Genomic DNA, 12,857 nt, shown 5'->3' with positions numbered 1-12,857 from the left:
GAAAAAAATGGGAAAACTGGAGAGAGGAAACTGGGAATAACTGGGAAAAACTGGGAAAAACTGAGAAAAACTGGGAAAATGGGAAAAAGTGGGGGAAAAAACTGGGAAAAACTCGAGGGAAAGAAATGGGGAAAGGGAAACTGGGAAAAACGGGAAAAAAACTGGGAAAAATTGGGACAAGGGGAAAAAATCGGGGGAAAACTTGGGGGGAAGAGATTTGGGAAGGGAAAAATGGGGAAAACTGGGAAAAATCGGGGGAAAACTGGGAAAATTGGGGGGGGAAAACTGGGATAAACTTGGGGAGAAGAGATTTGGCAAGAAAATTGGGAAAATCTGGGAAAAAATGGGAAGAATGGAAAAAATGGGGAAGAACTGGGAAAAATGGGGAAAAACAGGGAAAAAATGGGGAAAAACAGGGAAAAAAAAGGGGAAATCTGAGGGGGGAAAACTGGGAGAAATGGGGAAAAAACCTGGGAAAAATGGGAAAAATGGGAAAAAATGGGAAAAAATGGGGGGAAAACTGGGAACAAATGGGAAAACCTGAGGGGGAAAACTGGGAGAAATGGGGAAAAAACCTGGGAAAAATTGGAAAAAATGGAAAAAAATGGGGAAAAACAGGAAAAAATGGGAAAAAATGGGAAGAACTGGGAAAAATGGGGAAAAATGGGGAAGAACTGGGAAAAATGGGGAAAAACCTGGGAAAAATGGGAAAAATGGGCAAGAACTGGGAAAAAAATGGGAAAACCTGAGGGGGAAAACTGGGAGAAATGGGGAAAAAACCTGGGAAAAAATAGGGAAAAAATGGAAAAAATGGGGAAAAATGGGGAAGAACTGGGAAAAAATGGGGAAATCTGAGGGGGAAAACTGGGAGAAATGGGAAAAAAGTTGGGAAGAATGGAAAAAAATGGGGAAAAACAGGGAAAAAATGGGAAAACTGGGAAAAAATGGGGAAAAACAGGGAAAAAATGGGAAAAACTGGGGAGAGGAAACTGGGAATAACTGGGAAAAACTGGGAAAAACTGAGGAAAAACTGGGAAAATGGGAAAAAGTGGGGGGAAGAAACTGGGAAAAACTTGAGGGAAAGAAATGGGGAAGGGAAAAACTGGGAAAAAACTGGGAAAAAACTGGGAAAAATTGGGACAAGGGGAAAAAATCGGGGGAAAACTTGGGGGGAAGAGATTTGGGAAGGGAAAAAATGGAGAAGAAACTGGGAAAAATCGGGGAAAAAACTGGGAAAATTGGGGGGGGAAACTGGGAAAAACTTGGGGAGAAGAGATTTGGGCAAGATAATTGGGAAAATCTGGGAAAAAATGGGAAGAATGGAAAAAATGGGAAGAACTGGGAAAAAATGGGGAAAACAGGGAAAAAATGGGGAAAAACAGGGAAAAAAAGGGGAAATCTGAGGGGGAAAACTGGGAGAAATGGGGGAAAGAACCTGGGAAAAATGGGAGAAAAATGGAAAAAAATGGAAAAACAGGGGAAAAATTGGAAAACCTGAGGGGAAAATTGGGAGAAATGGGGAAAAACCTGGGAAAATGGGAAAAAAATGGAAAAAATGGGAAAAAACAGGGAAAAAATGGGAAAAAAAATTGGGAAAACTGGAAAAAACGGAAAACCTGAGCAGGAAAACTGGGAGAAATGGGGAAAAACCTGGAAAAATGGGAAAAAATGGAAAAAATGGGGAAAAACAGGGAAAAAATGGGAAAAAATGGGGAAAACTGGGAAAAAATGGGAAAAATGGGAAAACCTGGGGCGGGAAACTGGGAGAAATGGGGAAAAACCTGGAAAAATGGGAAGAATGGAAAAAAATGGGGAAAAAACAGGAAAAAATGGGAAAAAATGGGGAAGAACTGGGAAAAATGGGAAAAAATGGGAACAAATGGGAAAACCTGAGGGGAAAAACTGGAGAAAATGGGAAAAAACTTGGGAAAAATGGGAAAAATGGAAAAAAAATGGAAAAACAGGAAAAAATGGGAAAAAATGGGAAAACTGGGAAAAAAATGGGAAAACCTGAGCGGGAATACTGGGAGAAATGGGGAAAAACCTGGGAAAAATGGGAAGAAATGGAAAAATGGGGAAAAATGGGGAAAACGGGAAACAAATGGGAAAACCTGAGGGGGAAAACTGGGAGAAATGGGAAAAAACCTGGAAAAATGGGAAAAAATGGAAAAAAATGGGGAAAAACAGGAAAAATGGGAAAAATGGGGAAAAACAGGGAAAAAAATGGGAAATCTGAGTGGGAAAGCTGGGAGAAATGAAAAAACTTGGAAGAATGGAAAAAATGGGAAAAACAGGGAAAAATGGAAAAAAATGGAAAAAAATGGGAAGAACTGGAAAAAATGGGGAAACCTGAGGGGAAAACTGGGAGAAATGGGGAAAAACCTGGGAAAATGAAAAAATGGGGGAAAAACAGGGAAAAAATGGGAAAAACTGGGGAGAGGAAACTGGGAATAACTGGGGAAAAACTGGGAAAAACTGAGAAAAACTGGGGAAAATGGGAAAAAGTGGGGGAAAAACTGGGAAAAACTCGAGGGAAAGAAATGGGGAAAGGGAAAACTGGGAAAAACGGGAAAAAACTGGAAAAATTGGGACAAGGGAAAAATCGGGGGAAAACTTGGGGGAAGAGATTTGGGAAGGGAAAAATGGGGAAAACTGGGAAATATCGGGGGAAAAACTGGGAAAATTGGGGGGAAAACTGGGAAAAACTTGGGGAGAGAGATTTGGGCAAGAAAATTGGGAAAATCTGGGAAAAATGGGAAGAATGGAAAAAATGGGAAGAACTGGGAAAAATGGGGAAAAACTGGGAAAAAATGGGGAAAAACAGGAAAAAAGGGGAAATCTGAGGGGAAAACTGGGAGAAATGGGGAAAAACCTGGGAAAAATGGGAAAAAATGAAAAAATGGGAAGAACAGGGAAAAAAATGGGAAAAAATGGGGAAGAACTGGAAAAATGGGAAAAAACAGGGAAAAAATGGGGAAAAACAGGGAAAAAAAAGGGGAAATCTGAGGGGGAAAACTGGGAGAAATGGGGAAAAACCTGGGAAAAATAGGGAAAACAGGGAAAAAATGGGAAAAAATGGGAGAAAACTGGGAACAAATGGGAAAACCTGAGGGGGAAAACTGGGAGAAATGGGGAAAAACCGGGGAAAAATGGGGAAAAATGGAAAAAATGGGGGAAAACAGGAAAAAAATGGAAAAATGGAAAAAATGGGAAGAACTGGGAAAAAATGGGGAAAACCTGAGGGAGAAAAATGGGAAAAATGGGAAAAAACCTGGGAAAAATAGGAAAAACCTGGGAAAATGGGAAAAATGGGGAAGAACAGGGAAAAAAATGGGGAAAAACAGGGAAGAAAATGGGAAAACCTGGAGCGGGAAAACTGGGAGAAATGGGGAAAAAACCTGGGAAAAATGGGAAAAGAAATGGAAAAAATGGGGAAAAAACAGGAAAAAATGGGAAAAAAATGGGGAAGAACTGGGAAAAATGGGGAAAAACAGGGAAAAAATGGGGAAATCTGAGGGGGAAAACTGGGAGAAATGGGGAAAAAACCTGGAAAAATGGGGAAAAATGGAAAAAAAATGGGAAAAATGGGGAAAAAATGGGGAAAAAAATGGGGAAAAAATGGGGAAAACCAGGGAATAAATGGGAAAACCTGAGGGGGAAAACTGGGAGAAATGGGGAAAAACCTGGGAAAAATGGAAAAAATGGGAAAGAACAGGGAAAAAAATGGGGAGGAAAACTGGGAAAAAAAGGGAAAACTGGAAAAAATGGGGAGGAACTGGGAAAAAAATGGAAAACCTGATGGGGAAAACTGGGAGAAATGGGGGAAAAACCTGGGAAAAAACAGGGGAAAAATGGAAAAAAATGGGGAAAAACAGGAAAAATGGGAAAAAATGGGGAAGAACTGGGAAAAATGGGGAAAAAATGGGAAAAAACAGGAAGAAATGGGAAAACCCGAGCAGGAAAACTGGGAGAAATGGGAAAAACCTGGGAAAAATGGGAAAAAATGGAAAAAATGGGAAGAACTGGGAAAGATGGGAAAACCCGAGGGGGAAATGGAAAGAATGGGGAAAAACAGGAAAAAATGGGAAAAACTGGGAAAATAATGAAAACCTGAGGAGGAAAACAGGGAGAAATGGGGAAAAACCTGGAAAAATGGAAAAAATGGGAAAGAACAGGGAAAAAATGGGGAAAACTGGGAAAAAAAGGGAAAACTGGGAAAAAATGGGGAGGAACTGGGAAAAAAATGGAAAACCTGATGGGGAAAAACTGGGAGAAATGGGGAAAAACCTGGGAAAAACAGGGAAAAATGGAAAAAATGGGAAAAACAGGGAAAAATGGGAAAAAATGGGGAAGACTGGGAAAAATGGGAAAAAATGGGGAAAAACAGGGAAGAAATGGGAAAACCCGAGCAGGAAAACTGGGAGAAATGGGGAAAAAACCTGGAAAAATGGGAAAAAATGGAAAAAATGGGGAAAAACAGGGAAAAATGGGAAAACCTGAGGGGGAAAACTGGGAGAAATGGGGAAAAACCTGGAAAATGGGGAAAAAATGGAAAAAATGGGAAAAAAAGGGAAAAATGGGAAAACTGGGAACAAATGGGAAAACCTAAGGGGGAAAACTGGGAGAAATGGGAAAAACCTGGGAAAAATGGGAAAAAAATGGGAAAAATGGGAAAAACAGGAAAAAATGGGAAAAAAATGGAAAAAAATGGAAAAAATTGGAAAAAATGGGTAAAACTCGGGAGAGGAAACTGGGAATAACTGGGAAAAACTGGGAAAAACGAGAAAAACTGGGAAAATGGGAAAAAGTGGGGGAAAAAACTGGGAAAAACTTGAGGTGAAGAGATGGGGAAAGGGAAAACTGGGAAAAAACTGGGAAAAAACTGGGAAAAATTGGGACAAGGGGAAAAAATTGGGGGAAAACTTGGGGGAAGAGATTTGGGAAGGGAAAAATGGGGAAAACTGGGAAAAATCGGGGGAAAAACTGGGAAAATTGGGGGGGGGAAACTGGAAAAACTTGGGGAGAAGAGATTTGGGCAAGAAAATTGGGAAAATCTGGGAAAAATGGGAAGAATGGAAAAAATGGGGAAAATCGGGGGGAAAAACTGGGAAAAACTGGGAAAAACTTGATGGGGAGAGATTTGGGAAAAGTGGGGGAAATGGAAAAAATGGGAAAAACTGGGAGAAAAATTGGAAAAACTGGGAAAAACTGGAAAAACTTGGGGGGAAGAGATGTGGGAATGGAAAAGTGGAAAAATGGGAAAGAACTGGGAAAATCTGGGGGGGAAAAAGTGGGAAAAACTGGGGAAAATGGGGAAGAATTGGGAAAAATGGGAAAAAATGGGAAGAACTGGGAAAAAATGGAAAACCTGAGGGGGAAAATGGGAGAAATGGGGAAAAATGGGAAAAATGCGGAAAAAATGGAAAAAAATGGGGGAAAACAGGGAAAAAATGGGAAAAATTGGGAAAAAAATTGAGAAAAACAGGGAACAAATGGGAAAAACCCGAGGGGGGAAACTGGGAGAAATTGGAAAAAAACTGGGAAAATGGGGAAAATGGAAAAAATGGGGAAAAATGGGGAAAAATGGGAAAAAAGGGGGAAAAACTGGGGGGGAAAACTGGGAAAAGCTGAGGGGAAAAACTGGGAAAAATTGAAAAACTGGGAAAATTTGGAGGGAAGAGATTTGGGAATGGAAAATTGGAAAAACTGGGAAAAACTGGGGAAAAGCAGTGGGAGGAGGAGAAAAACTGGGAATTACCCATGGAAAATTGGGAATTTTTCCTGGAAAAGCAAGAATTTACCTGGAAATTTGGGAGTCACCCCTGGAAATTGGGGAATTGCCTCAGGAAAAGTGGAATTACCCCCTGGGAATTCGGGAATTTCCCCGGAAATTTGGGAATTACCGGGGGAAATTGGGGAATTACCCCGGGAAATTCGGGAATTTCCTCTGGAAAGGTGGGAATTACAACTGGGAATTCGGGAATTTCCCCGGAAATTTGGGAATTACCCCTGGAAATTGGGGAATTGCCTCAGGAAAAGTGGGAATTACACCTGGGAATTCGGGCAATTTCCCCGGGAAATTTGGGAATTACCCCTGAAATTGGGGAATTACCTCAGGAAAAGTGGGAATTTCCCCGGAAATGTGGGAATTACCCCAGGAAATTTGGGAATCACCCCCGGGAAAAATAGGAATTTTCCCAGAAATTGGGGAATTACCTCTGGAAGTGTGGGAATTTCCCAAGGAAATTTGGGAATTACCCCTGGAAAAAACTGGCAATTACTCTGGAAAATTTGGGAATTGGCTCTGGAAATGTGGGAATTACCCCTGGAAATTTGGGAATTACCCCGGGAATTTTGGGAATTACCCCGGGAAATTTGGGAATTACCCCCGGAAATTTGGGAATTACTCCCAGAAAAAACGGGAATTTTCCCAGAAATTGGGGAGTGGGCTCTGGAAATGTGGGAATTACCCCAGAAATTTGGGAATTACCCCTGGAAATTTGGGAATTACACCCCGAAAAACGGGAATTTTCCCAGAAACTGGGCAATGGACTCGGGAAATTTGGGACTTACCCCGGGAAATTGGAAAATTACACCCGGAAAAACGGGAATTCTCCCAGAAATTGGGAGTGGGCTCTGGAAATTTGGGAATTAGCCCTGGAAATTTGGGGAATCAACCCTGGAAATTTGGGAATTACCTCGGGAAATGTGGGAATTACCCCTGGAAATTTGGGAATTACCCCAGGAAATTTGGGAATTACCACCGGAAAAATGGGAATTCTCCAGAAATTGGGGAGTGGGCTCTGGGAAATTTGGGAATTAGCCCTGGAAATTTGGATATTACCCCTGGAAATTTGGGAATTACCCCTGGAAATTTGGGAATTACCCCTGGAAATTTGGGGAATTACCCCCAGAAATTGGGAATTTACCCCGGGAAATTTGGGAATTACCCCAGGAAATTGGGAATTACCCCGGGGAAAAACGGGAATTCTCCCAGAAATTGGGGAATGGGCTCTGGAAAGGTGGGAATTACCCCGGGAAATTTGGGAATTACCCCAGGAAATTTGGGAATTACCCCAGGAAATTTGGGAATTATCCCCGGAAATGTGGGGAATTACCCCAGGAAATTTGGGAATTACCCCGGGAAATGTGGGAATTTCCCCAGGAAATTTGGGAATTACCCTGGGAAATTTGGGAATTTCCCCAGGAAATTTGGGAATTACCCCTGGAAATTGAGGAATTACACCCGGAAAAACGGGAATTCTCCCAGAAATTGGGGAGTGGGCTCTGGAAATGTGGGAATTACCCCAGGAATTTTGGGAATTACCCCCAGAAATTGGGGAATTACCCCAGGAAATTTGGGAATTACCCCGGGAAATATGGGAATTACCTGGGAAATTTGGGAATTACCCCTGGAAATTTGGGAATTACTCCCAGAAAAACGGGAATTTTCCCAGAAATTGGGGAGTGGGCTCTGGAAATGTGGGAATTACCCTGGGAATTTTGGGAATTACCCCCAGAAATTGGGGAATTACCCCTGGAAATTGGGGAATTACCCCGGAAATTTGGGAATTACTCCAGGAAATTTGGGAATTACCCCTGGAAATGTGGGAATTACCCCGGGAAACGTGGGAATTTCCCCAGAAATTTGGGAATTACCCCTGGAAATTGGGGAATTACCCCCGGAAAAACGGGAATTCTCCCAGAAATTGGGGAGTGGGCTCTGGAAATGTGGGAATTACCCCCAGAAATTGGGGAATTACCCCCAGAAATTTGGGAATTACCCTGGGAAATGTGGGAATTACCCCGGGAAATGTGGGAATTTCCCCGGGAAATTTGGGAATTACCCCCAGAAATTGGGGAATTACCCCGGGAAATTTGGGAATTACTCCAGGAAATTTGGGAATTACCCCTGGAAATGTGGGAATTACCCCGGGAAATTGGGAATTACCCCGGGAAATGTGGGAATTACCCCGGGAAATTTGGGAATTACCCCGGGAAACGTGGGAATTACCCCGGGAAATTTGGGAATTAACCCCGGGAAACGTGGGAATTACCCCGGGAAATGTGGGAATTTCCCCAGGAAATTTGGGAATTACCCTGGGAAATTTGGGAATTTCCCCAGGAAATTTGGGAATTACTCCAGGAAATTTGGGAATTACTCCGGGAAATTTGGAATTACCCTGGGAAATGTGGGAATTTCCCCAGGAAATTTGGGAATTACTCCAGGAAATTTGGGAATTACCCTGGGAAATGTGGGAATTTCCCCGGGAAATTTGGGAATTACTCCGGGAAATTTGGGAATTACCCTGGGAAATGTGGGAATTTCCCCAGGAATTTGGGAATTACCTTGTTGACGACCTTCTGCTGCTGCGCGTGCTTCTGGCGCAGGCTGGCCACCTCCCGCCACAGAGCCTCGTTCTCACTGCCAGGGAACACAGAATTCCATGAAAAACGGGGCGGGAATTCCACGAGAAAAGGGGGAAAATATTCCAGGGAAATGGGGAAAATATTCCAGGGGAAATGGGAATGAAATCCAGGGAAATGCGGGGGAAATTTCCATGGGGATTGGGAAAATATTCCATGGGAAATAGGGAAATATTCCATGGGGAATGGGGAAAATTCCATGGGAAATGGGAATGAAATCCAGGGAAAATTCCATGGAAAATGGGGGGGAAATTCCATGGGGAAAATATTCCATGGGAAATGGGGAAAATTCCATGGGAAATGGGAATGAAATCCAGGGAAATGGAGGGGAAAATTCCATGGGGAAATGGGAGAATATTGCATGGGAAATGGGGAAAATATTCCAGGGGAAATGTGGAAAATATTCCAGGGAAATGGGAAAATATTCCATGGGAAATGGGGAAAATCCAGGAAACCCCAAACCCAGGAAACCCCAAATCCAAGAAACCCCAAATCCAAGAAATCCCAAATCCAGGCAACCCCAAACCCAGGAAACCCCAAATCCAGGAAAATCCCAAATCCAGGAATCTGCCAAATCCTGGAAACCCCAAATCCTGGAAACCCCAAATCCAGGAATTCCCAAATCCAGGAAAATCCCAAATCCAGGAATCCCCTAAACCAGAATCCCCCCCCAAATCCTGGAAACCCCAAATCCAGGAAATCCCAAATCCAGGAATCCGCCAAATCCTGGAAACCCCAAATCCTGGAAACCCCAAATGCAGGAAATCCCAAATCCAGGAAAATCCCAAATCCAGGAAAATCCCAAATCCAGGAATCCCCTAAACCAGAATCCCCCCAAATCCTGGAAAACCCCAAATCCAGGAATCCTTCCAATCCAGGAAACCCCAAATCCAGGAAAACCCCAAATCCAGGAAAACCCCAAATCCAGAAATCACCTAAAGCAGAATCCCCCCAAAACCTGGAAATGCCAAATCCAGGAAAATCCCAAATCCTGGAAACCCCAAATCCAGGAAACACCCCAGATTAATGAAATCCCAAATCCAGGAAAACCCCAAATCCAGAAATCCTAAACCCAGGAATCTCCTAAACCAGAATCCCCCCAAATCCAGGAAACCACAAATCCTGGAAACCCCAAATCCAGGAAATCCCAAGTGCATGAAATCCCAAATCCAGGAAATCCCAAATCCAGGAAATCCCAAATCCAAGAAATCCCAAATCCAGGAATCAACTAAACCAGAATCCCCCCAAATCCTGGAAACCCTAATTCCAGGAAACCCCAAATCCTGGAAACCCCAAATCCAGGAAACCCCCAGATTAATGAAATCCCAAATCCAGGAATCACCTAAACCAGAATCCCCCCAAATCCTGGAAAACCCCAAATCCTGGAAACCCCAAATCCAGGAAACCCCAAATCCAGGAAATCCCAAATCCAGGAAAACCCCAAATCCGGAAATCCCCTAAAGCAGAATCCCCCCAAAACCTGGAAATGCCAAATCCAGGAAAATCCCAAATCCTGGAAACCCCAAATCCAGGAAACACCCCAGATTAATGAAATCCCAAATCCAGGAAAACCCCAAATCCAGAAATCCTAAACCCAGGAATCTCCTAAACCAGAATCCCCCCAAATCCAGGAAACCACAAATCCTGGAAACCCCAAATCCAGGAAATCCCAAGTGCATGAAATCCCAAATCCAGGAAATCCCAAATCCAAGAAATCCCAAATCCTGGAAAACACAAACCCAGGAAACTCCAAATCCATGAAATCCCAAATCCAGGAAAATCCCAAATCCAGGAATCACCTAAACCAGAATCCCCCCAAATCCTGGAAAACCCCAAATCCAGGAAATCCCAAATCCAGGAAAACCCCAAATCTAGAAATCACCTAAAGCAGAATCCCCCCAAATCCTGGAAATGCCAAATCCAGGAAAATCCCAAATCCTGGAAACCCCAAATCCAGGAAACCCCCCAGATTCATGAAATCCCAAATCCAGGAAAACCCAAATCCAGGAAATCCCAAGTGCATGAAATCCCAAATCCAGGAAATCCCAAATCCTGGAAAACCCAATCCCAGGAAACTCCAAATCCATGAAATCCCAAACCCAGGAAATCCCAAATCCAGGAAAATCCCAAATCCAGGAATCTCCTAAACCAGAATCCCCCCAAATCCTGGAAACCCTAATTCCAGGAAACCCCAAATCCAGGACATCCCAAATCCAGGAAAACCCAAACCCAGGAAACTCCAAATCCATGAAACCCCAAATCCAAGAAATCCCAAACCCAGGAAAATCCTAAACCCAGGAATCTCCTAAACCAGAATACCCAGAAATCCTGGAAATGCCAAATCCAGGAAAATCCCAAATCCAGGAAATCCCAAATCCTGGAAACCCCAAATCCAGGAGACCCCAAATCCAGGAAATCCCAAATCCTGGAAACCCCAAATCCAGGAAAATCCCAAATCCAGGAAATCCATAAACAAGGAAATCCCAAATCCAGGAAAATTCCAAATCCAGGAATCCTCCAAATCCTGGAAACCCCAAATCCAGGAAACCCCAAATGCAGGAAAATCCGAAATCCAGGAATCCCCTAGACCAGAATCCCCCCAAACCAGAAATCCCCAAATCCTGGAAACCCCAAACCCTGGAAACCCCAAATCCTCCAGAATTCCTGGAAAGGGACTGGGATGTGTCCCCAATTCCTATTGATCCCATTGATCCCACTTATCCCATTGATATCCCACTGTTCCCATTGATCCCATTGTTCCCAGTTATCCCATTGACCCCATTGATATCCCACTGTTCCCATTGATATCCCAGTGTTCCCATTGATATCCCACTGTTCCCATTGATATCCCACTGTTCCCATTGATCCCATTGATATCCCACTGTTCCCATTGATATCCCACTGTTCCCACTGTTCCCATTGATATCCCACTGTTCCCACTGTTCCCATTGATATCCCACTTATCCCACTGATATCCCACTGTTCCCATTGATATCCCACTGTTCCCATTGATCCCATTGATATCCCACTGTTCCCATTGATCCCATGGATATCCCACTGTTCCCATTGATCCCATTGATATCCCACTGTTCCCATTGATCCCATTGATATCCCACTGTTCCCATTGATCCCATTGATATCCCACTGTTCCCATTGATCCCATTGATCCCACTGTTCCCATTGATCCCATTGATATCCCACTGTTCCCATTGATATCCCACTGTTCCCATTGATCCCATTGATATCCCACTGTTCCCATTGATATCCCACTGTTCCCATTGATCCCATTGATATCCCACTGTTCCCATTGATATCCCACTGTTCCCACTGCTCCCATTGATCCCACTGTTCCCATTGATATCCCACTGTTCCCATTGATCCCATTGATATCCCACTGTTCCCATTGATATCCCACTGTTCCCACTGCTCCCATTGATCCCACTTATCCCATTGATATCCCACTGTTCCCATTGATCCCATTGATATCCCACGGTTCCCATTGATAACCCACTGTTCCCATTGATCCCATTGATCCCACTGTTCCCATTGATCCCATTGATATCCCAGTGTTCCCACTGATATCCCACTGTTCCCATTGATCCCATTGATCCCACTGTTCCCACTGATATCCCACTGATCCCATTGATATCCCACTGTTCCCACTGATATCCCACTGTTCCCATTGATCCCATTGATATCCCACTGTTCCCACTGATATCCCACTGTTCCCATTGATCCCATTGATATCCCACTGTTCCCACTGATATCCCACTGTTCCCATTGATCCCATTGATATCCCACTGTTCCCACTGATATCCCACTGTTCCCATTGATCCCACTGTTCCCAGTTATCCCATTGATCCCATTGATATCCCACTATTCCCATTGATCCCATTGATATCCCACTGTTCCCATTGATATCCCACTGTTCCCATTGATCCCATTGATATCCCACTGTTCCCACTGATATCCCACTGTTCCCATTGATCCCATTGATATCCCACTGTTCCCACTGATATCCCACTGTTCCCATTGATCCCACTGTTCCCAGTTATCCCATTGATCCCATTGATATCCCACTATTCCCATGGATCCCATTGATATCCCACTGTTCCCATTGATCCCATTGATATCCCACTATTCCCATGGATCCCATTGATATCCCACTGTTCCCATTGATCCCATTGATATCCCATTGTTCCCATTGATCCCACTGTTCCCATTGATCCCATTGATATCCCACTGTTCCCATTGATCCCATTGATATCCCACTGTTCCCATTGATCCCATTGATATCCCACTGTTCCCATTGATCCCATTGATATCCCACTGTTCCCATTGTTCCCAGTTATCCCATTGACCCCATTGATATCCCACTGTTCCCATTGATATCCCAGTGTTCCCATTGATATCCCACTGTTCCCATTGAT

The 12,857-nt window shown here is 43.6% G+C and overlaps 1 protein-coding gene across 1 annotated transcript in view; it reads right to left on the bottom strand.

Moving 5' to 3' along the window:
• Nucleotides 1-8,288: 8,288 nt before the first annotated feature.
• LOC137466381 (heat shock factor protein 4-like) overlaps nucleotides 8,289-12,857 on the bottom strand; it is a 65,071-nt gene continuing 60,502 nt past the window's right edge. Inside the window, 1 exon segment of the mRNA XM_068178138.1 lies at nucleotides 8,289-8,425. Coding sequence (XP_068034239.1) covers nucleotides 8,305-8,425 — 121 coding nt within the window. The 3' untranslated portion in view covers nucleotides 8,289-8,304.

The sequence above is a fragment of the Anomalospiza imberbis genome, unplaced genomic scaffold (assembly GCF_031753505.1).
Source record: "Anomalospiza imberbis isolate Cuckoo-Finch-1a 21T00152 unplaced genomic scaffold, ASM3175350v1 scaffold_194, whole genome shotgun sequence".
In the NCBI taxonomy this organism is placed as follows: domain Eukaryota; kingdom Metazoa; phylum Chordata; class Aves; order Passeriformes; family Viduidae; genus Anomalospiza; species Anomalospiza imberbis.
This window is presented reverse-complemented; position numbering and strand designations above follow the sequence as displayed.